The sequence below is a fragment of the Monodelphis domestica genome, chromosome 4, assembly GCF_027887165.1.
Source record: "Monodelphis domestica isolate mMonDom1 chromosome 4, mMonDom1.pri, whole genome shotgun sequence".
NCBI lineage: Eukaryota > Metazoa > Chordata > Mammalia > Didelphimorphia > Didelphidae > Monodelphis > Monodelphis domestica.
In genome coordinates, this window is record NC_077230.1 from 423175212 (window position 1) to 423198706 (window position 23495).

Genomic DNA, 23495 nt, shown 5'->3' on the forward strand with positions numbered 1-23495 from the left:
GATGAGTCAAAAAAAGATTATTTGGGGACAGACAATAGGTAAACCACCAAACTTGGAGTTAAGATTTGGGTTCCAAATTCTCCTAAAACACTGAGTAGTTGGGTAACACTGGACAAGTCAATTGACCTCTCTTGGTCCCCATTTTCTCATCTATAAAATGGGGGGACTTACAGCCACTTCACAGGAGTGCTGTGAGGATACAAAAAGTTGTTCCAGGTGAAGCTCTTTGCAAACCTTAAAGCCCTCTGTAAATATTGACTCTTACCCACACTAAAGACAATAGTGAGAGTTTCTGGGGGGGGGGGTTAGAACATGATTAAAGAGGTCACTGTAACACAATGTTTTCTTTTTACCGATGGGGAAACAATGTGTCTGAAGACATAAAGAGAGTAAGAGCCAGGTGCCAATGCCAAGGAGTCTCTGGATGAAGTTTTCCCTTTCCTCTCTAGAAATGGTGCTTTGTCTAGCCAGGTAGCTGAAGGAGGATTCATTTTCCATAGAAAGAAATGGATTATGCAAAGGGAATCGAGCCTTTGCACCCTGATACCACCTAACTCTGCCAGAAAAAAAAAATTCGCTCAGTAAAACTAAACCAGCATTTGGCCTGTGTGCATGCATAGCCACCTGAGGGCATCACAGAGGCACAAAGGACCAGGGATGTTACAGAGTGGAAGGTCCCAGTCCTAAATGAGTATACCTCCTCACTGCAATATTTATCCAGGTTCTACTTGAATACTTCCAGTTATGGGGAACTCACTACTTAAAGAAAGAATTCAATCTCTACTGGAGAGTTTATTGTTGGGAAATTCATGTTGCACTGAAGTCATGGAAATTTCCTATAATTGTGTCCCTAGTTTTCCTTTCTGGGGCCAAATGGAAGTCTGGCCTGATTGCCTCTTTTCCAGGGCAATCCTTCAGATGTTTGCACTCCGGGTCTTAGTTTCTCTGGTCATTTCAATTATTTATTCTCATAGAAAGATTTTATGTCCCCTCTCATTCTGGTCATCTCTCTAGTCACTCTTTCTTTAAGCCCGAGGACTCCTCTAGTGTATGTACAGAATGGGAATAATCCATCACCTCCCTCCTACTTGAAAACATCCCCACCAGCAGGCTGAGGTCCTCCATGAAGTCTCCGGGAGGTGGTCCAGGGTCCTAGAAAGTTATCCCAGCAGAGCAGAATCCAAAAGAGTTCCCCATAACTGGAAGTATTCAAGTAGAACCTGGATAAATATTGCAGTGAGGAGGTATACTCATTTAGGACTGGGACCTTCCACTCTGTAACATCCTCATCTGTAAAATGACTAGGGAAGGAAATAAGAAGCCACTCTAGTATCTTTTTTTTTTTAATTTTTAAAAAAAACCCTTACTTTCTGTCTTGGAATCAATCCTATGTACTAGTTCCAAGGCAGAAGAGTGGTAAGAGCTAGGCAATGGGGGTGAAGTGACTTGATCAGGGTCACACAGCTGGGAAGTGTCTGAGGCCACATTTGAACCCAGGACCTCCCATCTCTGGGCCTGGCTCTCAATCCACTGAGCTATTCAGCTGCCCCTGTTATTGTTATTTTTAAGAGTCATCGAAGGGGCCAGCTCAGTGGTTCAGTGGATTGAGAGGCAGGCCCTGGGTTCAAAAATAATTTTAAAATAACACCTCAAATCAACCTTAATTTGAGAATTGGCTCTCAATCCACTGAGCTACCCCGCTGCCCCCCCCCCCCAAGTATCTTTACTGAAAAACTTCCAAAGGGAGAGACAAAGAGTCAGAGAAAAAAGAACAGTTGATCCTCTAAGGATACCTGCGCCTCCCAGAGCAATGGGCACAGCCCTTGGAAACAGGCTTAGCTTCCCAGAACAGAGGGAAGAGAAAAGAGAGGGACTTGCCACAAAGTTAGCCTCAAGGAACCTATAGGGCACGGCTCTATAGATGTTAGACCCCAAAGGCTCGGGTTTTCTCTAAAATAGAACTCCCTCCCCTAGAGGTTTCATACTTCATGAGTCCCACACGTGAGCCCAGGCCGAGCAGCGGCAGAGGAAGCAGAGCGCTGAACTGGGGGTCAGAAGACCAGATCCCCGAGAGGCTGGAACCTCTAGGCGTCAGGCAGGTAGGAAAAGAGCCTTGAGGGGCCCCGGGATGCTGGCCGAAAGAAGAGCTCCAGGACGGGAGAGAACCTCATACATAAGCACTTCAAGAGTCCCACATCCGAGCTGGGCGTTGCCTCTGGACCCGCGAGGGTCGGAATTTGGCCGATCCCCTGCGCGGAAGGGTTTTCTTTGCTTGCAAAGTCCCCAGGGCTCCTGCAAATGAATTTTCTTTTCCTTCGGCGTTGCGGGCTAAAAAAGTCATTGTCTGCTTGGGAAAGAAGGCCGAGCAGTCCCCCATTCCTTTCTTATTCCTCTCACAGTGACCAGTCTAGCTTAATCCCCAAAGGAGCCAATCAGATTTTTTAAAAAAAGCCGCGAGACCATTTACGAAAACGAAAGTAAGAGCTGGAGCTGTTTACTTCTTGTAGGAGCTTTTGTCTTAGAATCGGAGCTCTGGGCTCCCGAGGAGAGGAAAGGGGCAAACTTGGACTTTCCGAGAGGAGCGGCCTCCAGGGGCTGCACCTGAACTCTACCGGGGAGACAGCTCCAGAGGAGAAACATTCCTGGGAAGGGTGATCCTAAGAAAATGGGCAGCGCGGACTGATGCAGCCTTTCTCAGAACACCCCCACAGTGGGTGGAAAGCTCTTGGAAGGGGCTCCTGGAAAGGGCTCCTGATGGCAGGTGAGACAGCAGCTGTGCTGAGGCCCAGGGGAGGAGAGGGGGGGGGGGGGATTCTGGCCCAGATAGAGGCCAGGAGAGTCCAACCAGAGCCCGAGGAAGAGAGAATAGCAGCTGAGAGCCACTCACTAGTCCAGGCTGGGAGCAGAGTGATCACTGAGCAGCAGTTTGGATTCCCGCGTTTATATTTACTAGCAGGGACAGATCGCTTAGCTTGCTCAGCTTGGGTTTACCAGGGACAGCGCCTGTTTGGGAGCCAAACTGTCAGCCTTCAAATGCCCCAGCATTTTCTGTTTTTTAAACCCTCCCCTTCTATCTTAGACTCAATATTGTGTATTGACTATAAGACAGAAGAGTGGTAAGGGCTAGGCAAGGGGGGTGAAGTGACTTGTCCAGGGTCACACAGCTGGGAAGTGTCTGAGGCCAGATTGGAACCCAGGACCTCCCATCTCTGGGCCTGGCTCTCCATCCACTGAGCTACCCAGTTGCCCCCTCCCCCCTTCAGTGTCCTCAGCTTCATCGGGAGGGCTGGGGGCCCCTGCTAACCTCTGCCTCCTTTCTTCCCTCTCAGCCTCCATCCTCCATTGCTGGATGCCACCTAGGTCTGCCCAAGGTACTCCAGTTAGTATCGTGCCACGCCCCCCATATGGGACCGTGGGCAGCAACGTCACCTTGACCATTGAGGGCTTCTCGGAGCGGGCCCTCAGCTATAATTGGTACAGAAAGACAACGGAGAACTCTAACAGGATCGTCAGCTACAGCACTCTTACAGGGGTGCAGAAACCTACCGATATCCGGGAGAGGGTGCAGCCCAGGGGCTTCCTATTTATTCCTCACCTCACCCTCGGGGACGATGACCTCTACGTTGTACAAATTGTTGATTCTAGGGGAGTGATAGCTGCAATAGTAAGAGGAAAATTACCAGTATACGGTAAGTTCTGGCCTTCCTCCCGGCTGGGAAGTCACTTGAATACTTTCCCTCGGTTGGGGGTAAGAGGCTGCCCTGAAGTTGCTTGCTTAGAGAACAGAGAGAATCCAGAACATGATCCACCCCTACAGGAAAGTGCCCCACAAAGTGAGAACCTCCAAACCCGGGAACTTCTCCTGGAACTTTTTTGTTTTAAGCCCTTCCCTTCCGTCTTAGAGTCAATACCATGTCTTGGTTTCAAAGCAGAAGAGTGGAAGGGCTAGGCAGTGACTTGCCCAGGGTCACACAGCTGGGAAGTGTTTGAGGTCAGATTTGAACCCAGGACCTCCCATCTCTAGGCCTGGCTCTCCATCCACTGATCGACTCAGCTGCCTTCTCTCCCCCCCCCCCCAATCTATTTCCTTAAAAACACATATGTTTAATGGAAACACAGTTGAATGTGTGTTTGGGAAACAATTTTTCTTTTGATTTCCTTTTCTTTTTTTTTTTTTAGTCTTAAGTATGAGTTTGTGGAATTATTCCAGAACGTTAGTAGTGATGGCCCCCACAACATAGCACATCCCAAAGACTAGACAATTGAAACCTGCCATCTGTGATGAAATCTAATGGGATTGTCACTGCTGTTTGAACCTTATTCCAGATAAACTACAAAACTACAAAGAGGGTGTCAATAAGCCACTCACTGATCCTGGATGTTCACAGACCTAGGGGAGGGGGGGACAAGACAAGAGCTGGGTGATCCTGACCTCTATATGCCTCAGTTTACCAAAATGTCAAATGGGGATAATACTAGCATCTACCTCTCAAAGTCAGTGTAAGGACAAAATACAATAATATTTGTAAAATACTTAGCACAGGGTTTGGCAAAAATAATTTATTCTATATTCTATAATAAATAGAGTTTATATAGCACCTACCATGTGCCAAGTAGATAGTAAATGCTTAATAAACTCTTGTTCCTTAATGCCTTCCCCAACTTAATAACCAGATTGCACATGATCTGGGACTTGTGTTGAGAAGTTGCTGTCCAGGGCACAGCACTCCCTTCCTTGTGCTCCTTGCTCCCCTTCCTTCTTAGCACAAATGTTGAAGCTCTTCATGATTTCGGGGCTAATGCCCATATGACTGTAGTGGAAATGTTTGGCTTTGACTCTTTGATGTTTGTTTGCTTGTTTGTTTCATCAAGAGACAAGCTAGATGGGGGGACAGGTGGGTGGCTCAGTGGAAGGAGAGCCAGACCTAGAGATGGGAAGTCCTGGGTTCAAATCTAGCCTCATACACTTCCCAGCTATGTGATCCTGGGCCAGTCATTTCATCACCCATTGCCTAGCCCTTACTATTCTTCTGCCTTGGAACCAATACACAGTATTGTCTCCAAGATGGAAGGTCAGGGTTTTTAAAGAGAGAGAGAGAGAGAGAGAGAAAGAAAGAAAGAGAGAGACAAGCTAGTTGCTCTTTTTCTCTCTACAGAGAAACTGGCCAAACCCAACATTACTGTCAGCAGCACCAATGTTGGAGAGAATGACTCTTTGGAGTTGACATGTAGCACAGAAAACAAAGGGGTAAACATTCTGTGGCTCTCCAATAATCAGCCGCTGGCACTCAATGACAAGATGAATATGACTCACGATAACCAGACCCTCACTATCATGAGTGTGAAGAGGACAGATGCTGGATCCTATCAGTGTGAAGCCGGGAATCCAGTTAGTACCAATAGGAGTGACTCCCAAATCCTGACTGTAAACTGTGAGTGATGCCGTGTCCCCTCTCTCGCCGACTTTCCCCCTAATTGTAGCATCCCAGCATATTCACATCTATGAAATATAAATGACTGTATGGCTACTGTGTCTCCAAGCATAAGGTTATACCAATGAGGCTTGTGAATGTAACCTTGAACTGGCCATGGGTCCCTTGGCTAAGACAAACTCATTAACATGCTCGGACTCAATTTCCCGGGAAAGCGCGGTTTGCAATCTACACGCCCAAAGGTGTTCCCTCTACCTTGCCACCCAATCTTAATTGTCTATACTTTGTGATGTGGTTACTACGTGCTTGGGAGTACCGCCCAAGCAGGACAGGAATAAAATCCAGAGGCAAACCCATGAACTTCCTCTTGGCTCTTGGCCTTTCTCCCTTCCATGGAGCTCCACTGGGCTCCTCAATGACTCTGTCTCTCCTCTTGACCTTCTCCTTCCCCGAGGCTGTAACCATCTGGGCCTGCATTTCCTATCTTAATCTCCTCCTCCACCTCGTGTTCCTGTGTACTCATACTCTCCTATCAAAGGGAGCATCATAGGGATTGCCTGCCCTATCCAACCACTGACTTGTCCGTGTCTGTCATTCTTCAGCCTGGTTCTCGGTTCCTACCTCTCCTCGGGTCCCATCGCAAAGGTGAGCCCCTTCCCTTGTGGGACCCTGCTGGTCAGGGAAGTCCATTAAGGAAAACCCCACACTAATCATGGCTAACATCTCATCTTTTATCTTTATACAGATGGACCAGACCATATTGAGATTCTTCCCAGCCCTGAGAATGGGGAGATCAAGGTCCAGTTCAATACTTCATTGACTTTAGAGTGTAGGGCGCTGTCTTACCCATCTGTTCATTACGAATGGCAGGATATTAATGGGTCTGTACACTCAGGAAGTACTTTCATGGTCAACCCTACATCTTGGGAACAGAAGAAGTATACATGCTGGGCACGGAACAACATGACCAACTCCTCAATCTCTAAAGACATCACAATCCACGTGGTTGGTAAGAGATCTCTCTTTCCCCTCTGAGAATAGGTCTCTTAAGTGGCCTGGGATGAGATGCTGGAGAAGTGGGATGCTCCAGTCCAATAAGAAGGGAAAATTTCCATGGCGAATTGAAAGAAGCCATGAAAATAAAGAATCCGACTCTAGGCTGCACTATTTTGCCATTGGTAGAAATGGAGAACAACCTCCTTTTCTCCCCTAAGAGTCTTGAAGCTATCATGTACAATACAAGCTCATTCATCATGAGACACAAATTTAGGTGCCCATCATGTGCAGAGAACTGTACTAGGCACTGAGGGAAATACAAGGTTTAGCTAAGACTTGATGCCTACTTTCGGGGACCTTCCAGTCTAGCAGTTACCTTCCTGGTAACTTCATGTTACAGATGATTACAGACATGCATATTCAGACTATGGCTGCAAAATAAAATATTTTGAAAGACCCAGGGAGAATTGTCTACTCAAGTTGGGGCATAAGTGGGCAGAAATCAGTAAAGGCTTTGTAGAAGTGCTGCCTCTTGGATTGTATTTTAAAGAATAAAGAGACAAAGTTGGAATATATAAAATAAATCTACATATATCATGAGCATTAGCAACAAAACACAACAGGAAAAAATTAGAAAGAGAAATTCCATTTAAAACAGGTGCAGATGATATAAAATATACTTGGGAGTCTACCTGCTATGACAAATCCAGAGGTTATATGAGCATGATTACAAAACACTTTTCACAAAATAGACATATCTAAACAACTGGAGAAATATTCATTGCTCATGGGTAAATAGAGACAATATAATAAAAAAGATAATTCCACCTAAGCTGGTTCATTTAATCAATTCCATATCAAATCACAAAGGGACAATTGTATACAGCTAGGAAAAAAGTAACAAAATTCAGCAAGAACAACAGGTCAAGAATATCAAGGGAAACAATGAAAAAATAACATGAAAGAAAATATGCAAGCAATTCCAGATTTAAAACTTTATTACAAAGTGGTAATCACACAAATAATCTGAGTATTAGTGTGATGCATCAGTGGAATAATTATAATAACCTAGCATTTGATGAACCCAAAGGTGCAAACTTTTGTGATAAACATTCAACATTTCTCAAAAATTGCTGAGAGAACTGGAAAGTAGTTTGGTAGAAATTAGACAGAGACCAACATCTCACACCGTATACCAATATAAGATTAAAAGAGATATATAGGGGGGCAGTTGGGTAGCTCAGTGGATTGAGAGCCAGGCCTAGAGACAGGAGGCCCTGGGTTCAAATCTGACCTCAGACACTTCCTAGCTGTGTGTCACTTAACCTCCATTGCCTAGCCCTTACTGCTCTTCTGCCTTGGAACCAATACACAGAAGGTAAGGGTTTTTTTAAAAAAAAGAGGTATACAATTTAGACAAAAGAGGATATAAATAAATTAGAGGAGCATGGAAAAAAATGTAGCTTTCAGATCTACAGATTAGAGGAGTGTTTCCAGGGATAGAAAGGATGACAAAAAGTGAAATACACAATTTTAATGATATGAAACTTAAAAGGTTTTATATAAACAAAACCAATGCAGCTAACATTAGAAGGAAAAGAGAAGGGAAAACCAATTGTATAATGATTTACTCTTGATAAAGGCCTTATTTCTCAAATATATAAAGGATTGATATATATATAAATGAGAGCCATTTCCCTATTGATAAATTGTCAAAGGATATCAACAGGTAATTTTCAGAAAAAGAAAAAAACTATCAATAATCACATGAAGTATTCTAACTCACTACTGATTAGAGAAATGCAAATCAAAAGAACTCTGAGATAACACCTCTTACCTATCCAATTGGCTAACATGACAGGAGAGGAAACTGATATACTAAAGGCTGTAGAAAAACTGGTAAAGTTATAAAATAATCCATTCAGAAGAATTTGAAACTTCACCCAAAAGCCTAAAAACTATCCATACCCTTTCACTACTACTACTAGGTCTGTATCTCAAAGAGATAAAAGAAAATTTTAAAAGTATCTATTTGTACAAAAATATTTATAGCTGCTCTTTTTGTGGTGGCAAAGAATTAGAAATTGAGGGAATGCCCATCAACTGGGAAAATGCTATTTCTTAACTTAAATTAAAATTTTAAAGTATGAATTGGGTAATTTTTGGTTCTGGGAGATACTGGGAGATAGTGTCAATTAGCATTTCAATAACTCTTTCTGTTGTGCATTTCTCATATCATGATTGAATTTGGATATTTGAGTATGAATTGGAGGAGCTCCCCCATAAAGCAAAAGAGGTTATCAGAGTGACTTAGGAAACAAAAGCAAAGCCATACCTATAAAGAATACATTTTAAATATAAAGATCCACAGACTTAAAATAAGGGACTGAAGCAAAATCTATAATGCTTCAGCTGAAATTTTAAAAAGTATGGTAACAAATGTGATCTGAGACAAACTAAAAGCAAATATGGACTTATTTTTTTAAAGTGGGGAAACTACATTATGCTGAAAGTTTCAACAGACAACAAATTGCTACTCTGATATAACAATGGATATGCAATAACTGGCATAACATCTAAATACTTAAAGGAAAGGCTAAACAAATTCTGAGAGACAAGAGTAAAGCTACAATAGTAAGAGACTTTAATGTATCGTTTCAGACAAGGACGAATATTATAAAAATAAGAGGAGAAAAAGATTATGATCTTGAGTAAATTTTTATAAAGGTTGGATATGATGAAGCACCGGTAATTATTGAATAGGTATAGAAAGAGCATACACATTTCTCAGATGCATGGGTCACTTTTATAAAAGTTGACCATTCATTAGGGCATAAAAACCTCATAAAAATGTTAAAAAATTACAAAAATAAATGTAAAAAAGAGAACTATTAAGCACATCTTGTATGGATTATAATACAATAAAACATAGTCAGTGAAGGTCCTTGGAAGAAAAGACTGAAAATTATAGACCAAATACCTTCATTCTAAAGAACTGCTGGGACAAGGACTGTTTTGTCATTTTGTCACTCTTTTCCAGAGTGACTCAATTTCCAATAACAAATATTAGCCTATTTTTGTCACATATGATAACCATTATCATCAATGGCAATACATGGAACAGTTGAAATTCAAAGATGCAGGACATGGATTGGAAGGAAAACTAGACAGAGGCAGGAAGATCACTAAAAAGGCTTTTGAAAAAATTCAGATGGAAAGTAATGAAGGTTTGAATTTGGCCAGTATAGTGGGGAGAAAGAGAAAGGTAAGCAGATAGGATTTGAAGCTAGGATGGATGGTATGGATAGATCATTTAGCCTATACTGCATCATTTTATAGATTGAGAAACTGATGTCTAAAAAAGAGAAAGGACTTTCCCAAGATGCCTCAGCTAGCAAGTGACAGGGTTGAGATTCTAATCCAAGTCTCAAGATTCCAAAACCAGAGCTCCTTCTGTGACAATATACTGCCTTTCAGGTACAGATGTGAGACATTCATTTAGAGATTTTTGAGGAGAAAGGTGAAATAATTGGAATAATATTTAAGGAATATTAGATGGAAACAATGGCATGAAGAAGGAATTAGAGGGAACACTGATCAGAAAACTAGTACCAAGGGGGCAGCTGGGTAGCTCAGTGGATTTAGAGACAGGAGGTTCAGGGTTCAAATCTGACCTCAGACACTTCACAGCTGGGTGACCCTAGGCAAGTCACTTAACTTCCATTGCCTAGCCCTTATCACTCTTCTGCCTTGGAACCAATACTCAGTATTGACTCCAAGATGGAAGGTAAGGTTAAAAAAAAGAAAACAAGTACCATTAGGTAAAAGAGAAGAGATGAGATCTGTAGACAAGAAGAGGTAGTAGATGTGAGATGTAGCCCAAGTATATAATCAACACAAATAACCATACTATTAGGGAGACTATCACTGCAATTGATTAGATGTGAGGTTTGAAGGAGAGAGAAGGATGGTTTCCAACATGAACCCAGTTGACTCGGAGGTTGGTGTTGCCATCAGCAGAAATAGGGAAGAGTAGTGGCAATGTGGGGAGGAAACCATGAATTCAGAGATTCGGGGCATCAAATTAGATGTGTTTTCTCAAAATTCAAGTGTTCCAAATGGTTTTCCAGATCCCCCATAATGTGACCTTAACCAGGGGATACCCAAATTCTTAGAAGCAAAGGCCAAGTCTACATCAATCAACAACTGTTTCATGTCAGGCCCCCCCCCCCACCCCCAAGCCCTCAAGGTTCATTTTTTCCCCCCTCTATCCACAGAAGTTAAGTTTTCAGAAGTGGCCAGGAACAGGAAAATCCTTTTTGGAATGGCTCCGATTTTGGTCCTCATCAGTGTCCTGATTTTCAAATGGACAGAAAGGTAGACTAACAATTCCTTTAGTTTTCCTCTCTCCTACTGTGTGTCCCTGGATGAGTGAGAGGACTCAGGATGGTCTTCTGCCTTTTATCTACTTCTGGGAGCTGGTCTGCTTCCTTTTTTCCCAACTCCTGTTTTCAGCACCAATTCCCTTGGATGGTGTCTTTTTCTCAGCTTTTATCCCTCCTTCCTTCACCTGTGCTTGCCTCTTGGAGACAGGTATTTATTCACTTCCCCATTGGAGTGGAAACTAGACCTAACCACTTTTCTTAGATCCTCAAATGAAGGCACTGAAATTCAAGAAGTCAGAAACATCAAGGATGGAAAAAGCAGCTATATTTACCTAGTGAGAAACCAAATGAGGGAAAAGGCTACTGAGGCTGATCCAGACTGCATAGACCAGCTAAGTAAGAGAATAATAGTGGGTGAAAGAACTAATGATGAACTAGCTGGTTACATATCAACCATAAGACCTGACAGAGGGAAAAGAGGCTGGGGAAAAGTCATGAAATCTAAGGGAATCCAAAGGCAAGTTTTTAATTGTGTCCTAAGAGTCCTACCTCAGGGAGCTTTGTTACTTTGATTGAGAGCTCAGGCACTTCATCTCTGATATTTATTCAGGGCCTGCAACCATTATAGATGTATAGACATGAATCTCTAGCATCCAGCGATAGTAAGTAAAGGCATTAACCAACCCATTTATCAGCCAGTAAATACTCCTGGAGGTCCACTTACCCTGAATGTCTTCTCCAGCCTCCAGTTCTATGCCTTCCCCTCTTTGGAGGTCTTTGCCTTCCCAGGGCCAGGTACCTCTTAAACTAATTTAGCAAAGGGTTCTAGAAGTGTATCTTCCCAGCCCTGAAGAGAAAGACCTTTAGACTCCTCTGAAGCACAGGTTAGGAAAGTCTTTCAACCCAAACGGGCCAAGTTAGGCCTGCAGCAGAGGGACCTGGACCAAGAGGCATGCCCTCACACTTATTCCTTTCCTTCTTCATACAATGGGGCCTATGGGTGTCTTCCTTTGGTGAGGTTTCCTGTGCGGGCTCTGGGGTCTGTATGCCCTTCCTCTTAACTGGAAATTGCTACTGAAGAGTTTTTCTAAAGGCAAATCGGGAACATGGTGAATGGAATGGGGGGGGAAATCTGAAATGGGCTGACAAGGCACTTCTCCATGCCAGTCCTCTGGTGTGAAGCCTGCTGAACTGCCCAGGATTGGGAATACTGAGGAAGCATTTTCTTCTGAGGATGGTGGTCAGTTGATGGATGATCATCCTCAGATCCCTTCCACAATCTTCTTCTTCCACTTTCTCTTTCTCTGGCAAGAAGATGAGAGTCCTGAGCCAGAACAAGAAATGAGGAAGAGGGTTTCATGGATTCCCTCTACTCACTGTCTAGGATTCTGTGTGTTGGAAGGGCCCACGGAGGACAAGACCTTCCTCCTTTGTACAGTATGTCCTCCACTGACCCTGATTTCTTCCTTTCAGCATAAGAAGTTGTTCAATGTCTTCAAATGCCAGAGACCGCCTTTCACAGATCCGTTCCTGTCCAGGACAGAGGAAGTAAGAGACCTACTGCCCTGTGCCATATTCAAAACCCATCAGAAACATCATGTTCATCTCTAGCTCATCTGTTGACAGTGGCTAGATGTAATAAGAAGAGACTGTCCAACAATCAGAGTTGTCCAAAAGGGTAATGAGACAGTACTTCTGGCCATGTTTGGAAGACCACCTTTTTTTTTTTTTTAGGGGTGTTATGGGAGGAATTCTTGGACAGAGAATGGTGTGATTACAAGGCCCTAAAGGTCTTCTCCAACTCTGAACTTCTATAATGGGATAAATAGGAAAAATATCATTAGTATCACCCACAGAACTCTGCTCTTGACCTGCCCCTGCTGACTTGGATCAGATGAGATAATAGAAGCAAAGAGCTATGTCAGTGGTGACAGTTATTATTCTACTAATTATCCAGACCAGCAGAAAGAAAAGAAAGAATAAGGCTGACAGTTAGGATCCAGAAGTAGCTCAGCAAGTTGGCACAGTGGATGGGATGTGATAAGAAAGAAGTTATCAGGGATCAATGGCAGGGCCTGCTCTGGGGCTAAAAACATCCAAGACATAAATCAGCATGGGCCACAAGGTGAAAATGGGCAAGTAAAGTCTTATTGATGGGCTTAAGAAGCCAGAGCAAAGATTCTGGACATTGTATGGGAAGTACGTGTCTGTTGTGACAAGGAAATCACTTTAAAAGACTGATATATATTAATTTAAGGTCACCAAGGAATTCAGCTATGTAATTCCTAAATGAAAACTCAAGTCAGCCGTCAACCTTTTATGGAGTTTAATTACAAACAGGAGGAAGAAAGGTATTAGAGAGAGAGAGAGAGAGAGAGAGAGAGAGAGAGAGAGAGAGAAAGGGGAAATACAAATAGGCCTTGTATAGGTCCAGTTTAAAGTAATTTCTATCCCACAAGTATGTAGGACAGAATGCAGTAATATTTCACTTAGCCATTTGTAGCCAAGACTACAGGAAGTTGCCATAATATAAGAAGAAAAGAATTAGAATTCTATTTTGATGGGGAAATGTCATTCCCTTGTCTGATTTTTTCTTCAGGGATATAGGGAGCCAGCATGATAGTCAAGCTTTGTACTTGTTTGAGTACTTCGAAAAGAGTGTAGATACAAGGAATTCCTACAACTTAAACGTAAGTTAAGCGTCGCAACCTTGAGTCTCACTTTAATATTTCTTGTGAGCTCTATTGGCACTATTCAGGTTTAGTCTGTGCTCCTTGTTTTTATCCCTTTTCCTGGAATCAGACACAAACATTAATCACAGTCCTATAATATTTTATCAATAAATGGCAGGTTCCCATAGTTTCAAGCTTTTAGGCATATATTGATATTATAGCAAGAGTATATATATTAACTTGTATTACTGCAGGAAAAAAATAATATTAATATTAATTATGTGTACCTTTAGTACAAAAAATGAGAAAAAAATCAAATATTCTGATCAGAAAAGAAAAGAAATAAGAAAAATAAGAAAAAAAATCAGTAATTCAATATATTATTGAAAAAAACAGCATCCATTTGTCTATGGATTATTATCTCCAATTCATATTCATAAGATAGTCACAATTCATATGATAGGATAGAGTCAATCAGTCTCAGCAGAAGATACTTTCTTCACATGTGAGCAGTGAATCCAAGAGTCTCTTTCTCCAATCTTTATAGATGTTGGAGTAGTTAATAATATTTGGAATGGTCCTTCCCATGAAGGTTGAGTTGCTCCAGTTCGCTTGAAATTCTTGATATAAACTTTATCTCCTGGGTTCAGGTCATGCAGAGAAAAGTCTAATGGTCCGGCTTGTACTGCAGCTCCGGATTCATGAAGTTCACGTAGTTTGTGCTGTAACTCCTGTATATAGGAAGCAATAGTAATATCTCCCCCTAATAGTGATATATATGCCGGGGAGAAAGGCTTAGACTGTATAGGCGGATGTCCAAAAAGCATCTCAAATGGTGAAATATGTAAGTCTCCTCTAGGCCTGCTTCTAAGATAAAATAGGGCCAGAGGGAGAATTTCAGGCCATTTTAAATGGGTCTCAGTGCATAATTTGCCAATCATAGTTTTTAAGTTCTTTGTTCATTCTTTCCTGCTATTTAGAGTGGAGAAAAAACTGAAAAAGGTTGATTAACATCAATACAATCTAAGAAGAATCATCTTCATTATACTGGGAAGTTCCTTGGGCACCCTCCTGAAGGGCACCTCTCTGAGTTTCATTAGCACCTCAAGCATTTTTTGGACGAGCGCCATTTCTCATATAATGTTGTTGAGTATTATCATTTTCTTCATTTGGAGAATTGTCATTATTTTCCCAATTCCTATTTCTATAATTCTGGTTTCTAAAGTTCTTATTTCTATATTCATTATAGTTATTTCCATAGTCATTATTATAATTTCTAGAATTCTGGTTTCTATAACCATTATCATCATTTCTATAGTTATTATTTCTAAAGCTATTATTAAACTGTGTATTCCTTCCAAACATCTTAAGAAAGGTTCTACATTCCATTATTTTAATGGATTGATAATTGGATTTCTGGAGAGGGGCAATTGTCGTTGGTTCATTATCATGCCCACTTTCTAATTTAGTCATCCTATCTATTAAATATCTTATTTTTTTCTTCATTTCCTCCATGTCATCATTATTTTCTTCCTCCTTTTCTTTGTTTCCCTTTAAAACATATATAGCTGTTTTTCGCAATTCTTCAAGGTCCATATCTGACCATCTTGGGCATTGCATTCTAAAATAATTCTTAATTGCTTTGCAAGAGTTATTTACAAAGATTCTTCTAACTTGTCTTAAACTACTCTCTTTAGTTAAGTCCCAATCTAAGTATCTGTCCCCAAACTCGATAATTCTATCCATAAATCTGGAGGGTGATTCTTCTTCCTTTTGCTTAATTTTTTCCAGTTCCATCCACTTATCTGTACTGTCTACACATTCCTTCATGGCCGTGAGGATGGCCTCTCTACAACGGTATAGTTGTAGATAATCCTCAGGATTGTTATAGTCCCATTCGGGATCCTGAGATGGCCAATGTGCTGCATTACGCCCCCGGGTTTTGTTGACATGAGCAATTATTTTATTTTTTTCACGTTCACTTAAAAAAGCCTGTAGTAAGTTCTCAACGTCCTTGTAAGATGGATTATACTGAAAAAATATGTCTCCCATCTTTTTTGTTACTAGAAAAGGATCTTGTTCATATGTGGGGATATTTCGTGTAAATTCATTTATTTCTTGGGGAGTAAACGGTATCCTATGTCTTAAAGTCACCACATCCCCATTCCGTCCTATTTCAGGTACTTCTCTTAGAGGAAACAGGCCTCTAGTTGCATTTTGTACCTGTGGGTCAGTTTGACAAGGACAGGTTTCTCTAGGAGGACAAGATCTCCTTTGCGTTGGAATTTGGTTTTCTGTAGGAGAGGGAACATGAGAAACTTGAATTGCAGGGGAAGGGTTTTGGGGATTAAATTCAGTCAAGATTTGCACTGCACGAGAGAAGCAGTCTGTTAACTGGGCTACAGGGAAGGTGTTTTCCATCTCTATTTCAGGGAAGGAAATTTCCTCATTCAAAGGTTCAGAAACAGGTCTGTTTCTGGTAGAGTGGTTGTTTGCCAATTGATCCTGTAAGAAACTTTTTAGATCTTCTAATTGGGCTTGCATTTTATCCTCAATTTTTCCTATTTTATCCTCAATATTTCCTATTTTATCCTCAATATTTTCTATTTTATTCTCAATTTTTTCTAGTCAAGTCAACTGGATTTTATAGAGATTTTAATTAATAATACAATGAGGAATCAAAGAAAGAGAGAGAGAGAGAGAAAAAGAGGGAATAATGAGAAAAAGATAAGCTGGCCCTGGCCAGTCCAGGCCAACCCAGGCCTAAACCCTAAGAGAAAGGATCAGTCAGTCCTTAATCACTCACCATAAGATTTGTCCAAGCAAGGATTCAGAGGGACAGAGTCTCCCCTGAGGGAGTTCCAGCCAGAGTCCTGCTCAAGGGGCCTTCCAGCCAGAGACTGTTTCAAAGGGCCTCTCTCAAGAGCCTCCAGAGGGACAGAGTCCCCTCAGAGGAGCTCCAGCGAGACCTCTTCAACAGACTGTTCTCCAGAGCCTGTTCTCCATCTCAAGAGATCTTTTCAACAGTCTGTCCTTTTTCTTATATAGCGGGTTTTCTCCTATGTTACCTCCCCTAAGTTCTTCCATCTACCAATCACAGTAGACATTTCCCAAAGGACAGCCCATTCTGAATTCACAGCTGAGTAGATTAATCCTTTTAGTAATCCACCCCTGAGCAGGTTAGAAAGTTTCTCACCTTTTTGTACTGGCAAGTTTACAAGTTGCCTAATCTTTAATAGGTACTTAGCACCCCTTTGTATTAATTCTAAAAATAGGCATGGCTTAAATAACTTTTTGCCTCATTATAAGTATGGGTTTAATTACTTTCATTGTTTAGCAAGGAGTTTTCTCCCCTAAAGCAGTCTTAAGTATGGGTGGAATAGTGGTCTTCACATTTCTGATCTAAGTAGAGTTTTCACATTTTAGATGGGGAATGGTCCCTAATAAGGAATTGTCCCAATGAAAGATTCCCCAATGGGGAATTTTTTAACATTCACAAGTCTGAGAAATTTCAAGATTCACACTGTGGAAGTGGTAGGTGTACACACAGAGAGGGCTCTGCATGCCATCTATGGCACACATACCATAGGTTCACAACCATGGGCCTAGGCTGTCCTGGAAAAATTATAGGACACATATTTGAAATAGGGCAGTTAAAAAAAATTTTTTTTAAACCTTTATCTTCTGTCTTGGAATCAATACTGTTTATTGGTTCCAAGGCAGAAGAGTGGTAAGGGCTAGGCAATGGGGGTCAAGTGACTTGCCCAGGATCACACAGCTGGGAAGTGTCTGAGGCCAGATTTGAACCTAGGACCTCCTGTCTCTAGGCCTGGTTCTCAATCCACTGAGCTGTCCCCTGAAATAGGGAAGTTTTGAAGATTATATTAATCTATGGTAACTGCAAGAGGTATTATCCAGTTATGACTTTACCTTGACAATACAGAGAGACTCTAGGACCCTGAATTAATTCAAGAATCCTTTTTTTCCTTCATTTTCTTGGGAGACTAGAATTTCCTTCAAAAAAGTATAATCCTGGGAGCAACTGAATGGTTCAGTGGATTGAGAGCCAGGCCAAGAGATGGGAGGTCCTGGCTTCAAATCTGGCCTTGGATACTTCCTAGCTGTGTGACCCTGGGCAAGTCACTTGATCCTCATTGCCTAGTCCTTACTATTCTTCTGCCTTGGAACCAATACATAGTATTCATTCTAAGACTGAAGATGAGGTTTTTTTTTGTTTTTTAAAGTATAGTCCTTAAGCAAAAGCAAACAAAAACCTCAAACTCAACATAGGCACTCGTGATCATTCCAAAACACAAATACATATTGGTATGTGTGTGTGTGTGTGTGCGTGTGCGTGTATGTGTATATATATATATATATATATATATATATATATATATATATATATGTCTACATTTCTGAAAATTTGTATCAAAACAAATTTGAATAAAGTAGGTTTCCTCCCTGGATACCTTTCATTCCAATTTTAGGGATGTCTTTTAACATTCACAGAATAGATCTAGCCTCTAAAACTCAAGTACGCTTTCCAGAACAGGCATTTTGTGCTTTTGTGACATCTATTTGGAATCCAATATTTTTTTCTTTCTCTTCTAACCTGTCTCTTAGTCTAGTTTAAAAATGTAGCATACCAGGCATGTTGGCATCTGGGAAGTATGGTTGATGTCTTGATATTGTATCATATATATTCATTTATCAAATACTTGGTCAGATCAGTTAATGATCATTGTATGGAAGTTACAGTTCTAAGGGCAGGAGAATTCCTGAGTCTAAACCACAAAGGCTTAGCCCTCACCTGGTCAAACCTCATTCCTTTGAAAAGCGCATGTCAGGTGAATCTCCACCTCCTCTGATCTTGTCATCGTCTATTCAACCAATGTTAAGACCTACCGGGTGCGTTATGTATTCATTGATCACCTCTCAATCCACAATAAATGCTGGAGTGAGGGGCACTGCTCTCCCTCTTGATTCCTGGATCCTTGGAATTCTTTCTCCTAATTTCTTCTTATCTATCCTAGATAAGACACTGTTGCCCACATACTTTCTATCTAGGAGTTCTTACTCCCATGTGTTTTCTTAGTTCTCATGTTTTCCTTTAATTAATCCTCAAGGAAAAACATTATAAGGAGATAGCGCCTCTCCCCATATCTTTTAACTTGTCTTTGAGTCATTATTATTCACCCATTTTCCATCAGGCTCCTTTCTCCTTCTCAAGTTATCACCCACAGGAAAATGTATATAGCTGGATTATTATAAAAAAGAAAAGAACATTAATGCAATCAAATATGCTTGCTCCATGCTCATTTTCTTTTAGGTTCAATACATAAGCATTTAGTCAGTTGAATCTCCATCAGAATTCTTTCTCCATTTCCAATTTACTTTTCCTTTTTTACATTTGTAGTGTACACTCCATTCTCACATATATATAATATAGATACAAATATATGTTGAATAGAAAAATGTATTTTCTTTGAATTATTTCATAACTGTTTTTCCTACTTTTTTTGTACTTCTCATTAGTACCTTGAATATTTCTCACAGTCTTAAGTGCATTATAGTATTACATGTCTAGGTTTAAAATCCTTATCTTCCATCGTGGAGAAAATAATTGTCAAAATTGTTTTTGTACATAACTGAAAAAAATAAAAAATTCTACTGCGTTGACCTCTAAGAAAGATTCCGCAAGTTTTCATTTCTGCCAGTAATGAATGCATATTCTTGTTCATTTTCAAACACAATAGTGCTGAGTTTTATTGCCTTTATATATTTTTTGCCATTTTGAAATGTCTTCTGAGGCTTTTTCTTATGTTTTGAGACAATGCTGCTCATAAACTTCCATTATCCTTTCCCCTAATGGTTTGCAAATCAAATCACTTTGCTCTCCAAACTGGTATTGCCCTTGTCTGCTAAGTTTATTTGCTTAGCAGGAACACCAAGTCTCTGATGGCTGAGGTGGTTTCTGAACTCTCTTAGTCTCTTTGTGGTAACTATTTGACATTAGGTAAACTGGGAAATGGTGATGGTTAGAGTCAGTATCTTCACATTTCTTTATTTCTATTTTTTTCAGAGACAAAAGCTCATTTAATAGGCTGAAGTGGAGCTATTATAATCATACAAAGTTGCCACAGGCAAGGTCCAGCCTCACCCCTGGCTCCAGGGGTTCCCAACAGGTGGCAAACGATTAGTCAATAATATGATAAACAGAAGACAGCTGTATATTTACTGCCATGGGCATGCTTTGCATCTGGTAGCTGCTCCGCCATCCCCAGGCTCCGTGTTTATTTTTATGCCCATTTTCTTTGCACATAGATACATTAGCTAACACACATGTCCAAATAGAGATAATTGGAAAAGTGATACATTAACTTTTAACAAATCACTTGATTCACATTCTATATTCTTGTATTGTGATTACAGATTCTTGACAGCATAAAGGTTTCACACAAGATAAATGATTTCATCACAGGTGGCTTAATTTTCTCTACCATGTGAGGAGTTTTGAGCTTACAAAAAATCAAGCAAATTTACTTATTACTTTTAATAAAAAGAAATAATCAATTAGAAATTCTTAAAGACAAATTCAACAATCATACCATTGAGATTGAGAGGTACTGGAAACACAATTCAGATTTAATATTAGACTGATCATTTTTCAGGGTTTACTAGGGAATTTCTCAAGGGGAAGAATGAAGTCACTGAGGCATGATGAAGCTTGGTGTACCTGTACATTTTGCATGGGCCTTTATGATTGATTTGTATGATGGCTTCATGAGAATAAGTTTCTGTGAGTGGGAAAGTTCTGGGCTTGGCCTGTAGCTGCAGTTTTACTGGGAATTATGTACCTAAGAAAAGTTAACCCATGATAATCTTTTGGGGTTGGGTTTGAGGGTCTGATCTTTTGGTGATGTTTTGGGGAATTAGGGTACAGGTAGTTTGCGCTTGCATTATTCCTTCTGAGACTTCGGGGAATGATAATCATGTCAATTCCATAGGTAAGGGATATTGATGAGAGAAGTTATGGAAAGGGGATAGAGTGGGCAGTCACACCTTGCCAAGGGCCGCTCTGTGGCCTCCTTAGCTACCACATGTGACTCTGTCAAGGTGTCATGGCCTCATGGCTCCCAGCACAAAGTGCCTTCTCAGTTCATTCCTTCAATTGGCATTTGTTCCAAGGCAGAAGAATGCTAAAGGCTAGGCAATGTGGGTTAAGTGAAGAGTGAATCAAATTCTCTTTGTCTGTCAATCAGCAACTTTTAAGTTAATCAATCAAAACTTCAAGTACCCCTACTTAGTACCTTAACAGTCACTAAGTATGAGAGTTCACAAGTCACTTGCTAGAGTGGATGACAACTCCAGAGGTCACTGCCCCCCACCACTCCCAGGCAGTGCTGGGCAAATTGAAAGACTCTGATTGGTTCCTATAAAGTGGGGAAGAGACAGGAAGTGATGTAGGAAAAGGACTATAAAAAATCCTGAACTTCCTGTCCAAGGAACTTCTCCTTGAGGCTTCTCCTTTGGAGCTCTTCTTAGGAGTCTCTACTCCTTGGATCATCTCCTTTGGACTTCTTTGGAGGACAGCTCCTTGGGGCTTTTGGACTTCAATTTTGACTTGGAGCTTTGGGCCTTCTGAGTGGAGTTTTCGGGGACTTTCTTGTTGGGTCACTGCTGTCTCAGTGAGCTTAGTTCATGAGGGGTTTTCTACATTGGGACCTTGCCTGGATTCCGCCTTGCTTGCTGGTGAGTGACTAGGGATCCCATGCAGAGATTGGAACTCTATCATGGAGCAAGCTTCATTTCACCAGATCAGCATTTAGGGCAGGCTAGGCAATCTCCTTGCCTCTTTCTCTTCCACATTTCCCTCTTTTTTTTTTTAAACTAATATTCCAATTAAATAAAATTATTTTCCTGACTTAAGAGATAATAATCAGCAGCCACTTTTTATAACTCTCTTATTTAGTCAAAATCCCAATTTAACCATTATAGTGACTTGCCCAGGGTCACATAGCTAGGAAGTAGCTAAGGCCTGATTTGAAGCCAAGATCTCCCTTCTCCAGGTCTGACTCTCTAACCAGTGAGTCACTTAGCTACTCATCATAAACTTTTTTTTAACCCTTACTTTCTCTCTCAGGTTGGTGGAACTGTGAACTGATACAAGTATTTTGGAGAGCGATCTGTAATTATGCTAAAAAAGTTATAAAACTGTGTGTACCTTTTGACTCAGCAATATCACTAATATGTATTCATAATAAATATATATATTATATACAGTTGTATATAATCTAATCAGTTGTGTAATCTAATATTCAATTGACGTTTTCAGCCTTCCAACTCCTTTGGCTGGTTTTTAGTCTTCATAGTAAGTATCTCCAGGTTTCTCAGGGCACTTCCTAAGAGGAGGAGATGCTGTTCTACTTCTAAAGGGGCCTTTTGCTTTTGTGGAAGAGATAGCTCTCCTTTGTCTAAAATCCTATTTGTAATAGACTCTCTTCTAGTTGTCTAAGGGATTGTTCTACATTGGACAAAAACTCAGCTTCTGTCTTTTTAAGCTGGCTTACTTAAAAATTAGTGCTGTGGGGCAGCCAGGTGGCTCAGTGGATTGAGAGTCAGGCTTGGAAACTGAAGATCCTGGGTTCAAATCTAGCCTCAGACACTTCCCAGCTGTGTGACCCTGGGCAAGTCACTTAACCTCCATCACGAAGCCCTTACCACCCTTCTGCCTTGGAACCAAGACACACTATGGATTCCAAGATGGAAGATTAAAGGTTTACCAAAAAAGAAAAGTTGGTACTATTCCATAAAGAAAGACCTAGAAAAAAGCTTAGATTTAGGGGGAAAAAAAGGTTTTTAGAATAAATTTTACACTTAAAATTTTTATTTTATACTAAGCAAAACCCTGAGGGGAAAATGAAACTAAAAGTTCTGTCAAGAACCTGAGAAGGCTGACTTCCCAGACCTTCCAGAAATAGCTACCTACAGGAAAACCATGAGTTTACTGTTAAGAAAGCACCCCAGTACCGAGTTTTTCTAGTGACCTTTTCAAAGAGAAAGAAGGAAAAGGAGAGAAAAGCAAACTGGGTTTAGGCCACATGCTCAAGTTTAAGGTCTTTAAAAACACTATATTTTAGAGTTAAAGAAAGGTTAGCCTCTGTAACAAAGGCCTCAAAATTTAACAATGAAATGCATTTATTTTTCTCTCCTTTTCCTTCTTTCTCTTTGAAAAGGTCACCCTCTTCCTGCAGTTATTATGGCACGAAGTGGATATAAACCGAACACCACAACTGAAATTTAAGTAGTCTTTCATGGACAATCAGTGACTCATTTAACACCCACAGAAGTTTCTCTTCCTTCTAAAACCAGAGTAATGGGCCAAAATATTCAAGGGGAAAATGTCCAAATATTAGAGGATGAAGTTCAGCATTTACAAGAAGGGTTTTGGGGTTTGGGGTTTGGGGTTTGGATTTTGGCAAATGGAGGAATCACAAGGGAGTGCGTGAACTTGGATGGGGGAAAATGGCATCTTTATTTCAATTAACCTTTGGCTTCCTTTTATCTTTTATTATTATATTCATTTAAAAACATTATTCTAGAAAATGATCTATGTCTTTAACGAATAATGCTTGGAAATGATCAAATAAAATATATTAAAAAAAAAAAAAAACATTATTCTAGGGGGCAGCTGGGTAGCTCAGTGGATTGAGAACCAGGCCTAGAGACTGGAGGTCCTAGGTTCAAATGTGGCCTCAGACACTTCCCAGCTGTGTGACCCTGGGCAAGTCCCTTGACCCCCATTGCCTAGCCCTTACCACTCTTCTGCCTTGGAGCCAATACACAGTATTCCAAAACAGATGGTAAGGGTTTTAAAAAAACAAAACAAAACATTATTCTGAAGACAAACCATTCATTGGATCCCTTAGGATAGAGAAGATTGTCTAATGATAAATTACCCTGACCAAGAGATGGAAAACTGGGAGGGGATTTCTATTTTAATTGAG

At 40.7% G+C, this 23495-nt stretch overlaps 1 protein-coding gene across 2 annotated transcripts; it reads left to right on the forward strand.

Annotated features, from left to right (window-relative positions):
• Nucleotides 1-1866: 1866 nt before the first annotated feature.
• LOC130453963 (carcinoembryonic antigen-related cell adhesion molecule 5-like) lies at nucleotides 1867-19178 on the forward strand. 2 transcript variants are annotated; one of them, XM_056796393.1, is made up of 7 exons: nucleotides 1886-2761; nucleotides 3330-3689; nucleotides 5157-5432; nucleotides 6178-6441; nucleotides 10706-10805; nucleotides 12287-12361; nucleotides 14466-19178. In XM_056796393.1, exons 1-7 carry the CDS (start codon nucleotides 2683-2685, stop codon nucleotides 14494-14496), a joined length of 1185 nt encoding a protein of 394 aa, XP_056652371.1. In that variant the 5' UTR covers nucleotides 1886-2682; the 3' UTR covers nucleotides 14497-19178. The 2 variants fall into 2 exon arrangements, with proteins under 2 accessions (XP_056652372.1, XP_056652371.1); XM_056796394.1 differs by lacking the exons at nucleotides 10706-10805; nucleotides 14466-19178 and having other exon boundaries at nucleotides 1867-2761; nucleotides 12287-13202.
• Nucleotides 19179-23495: the final 4317 nt, after the last annotated feature.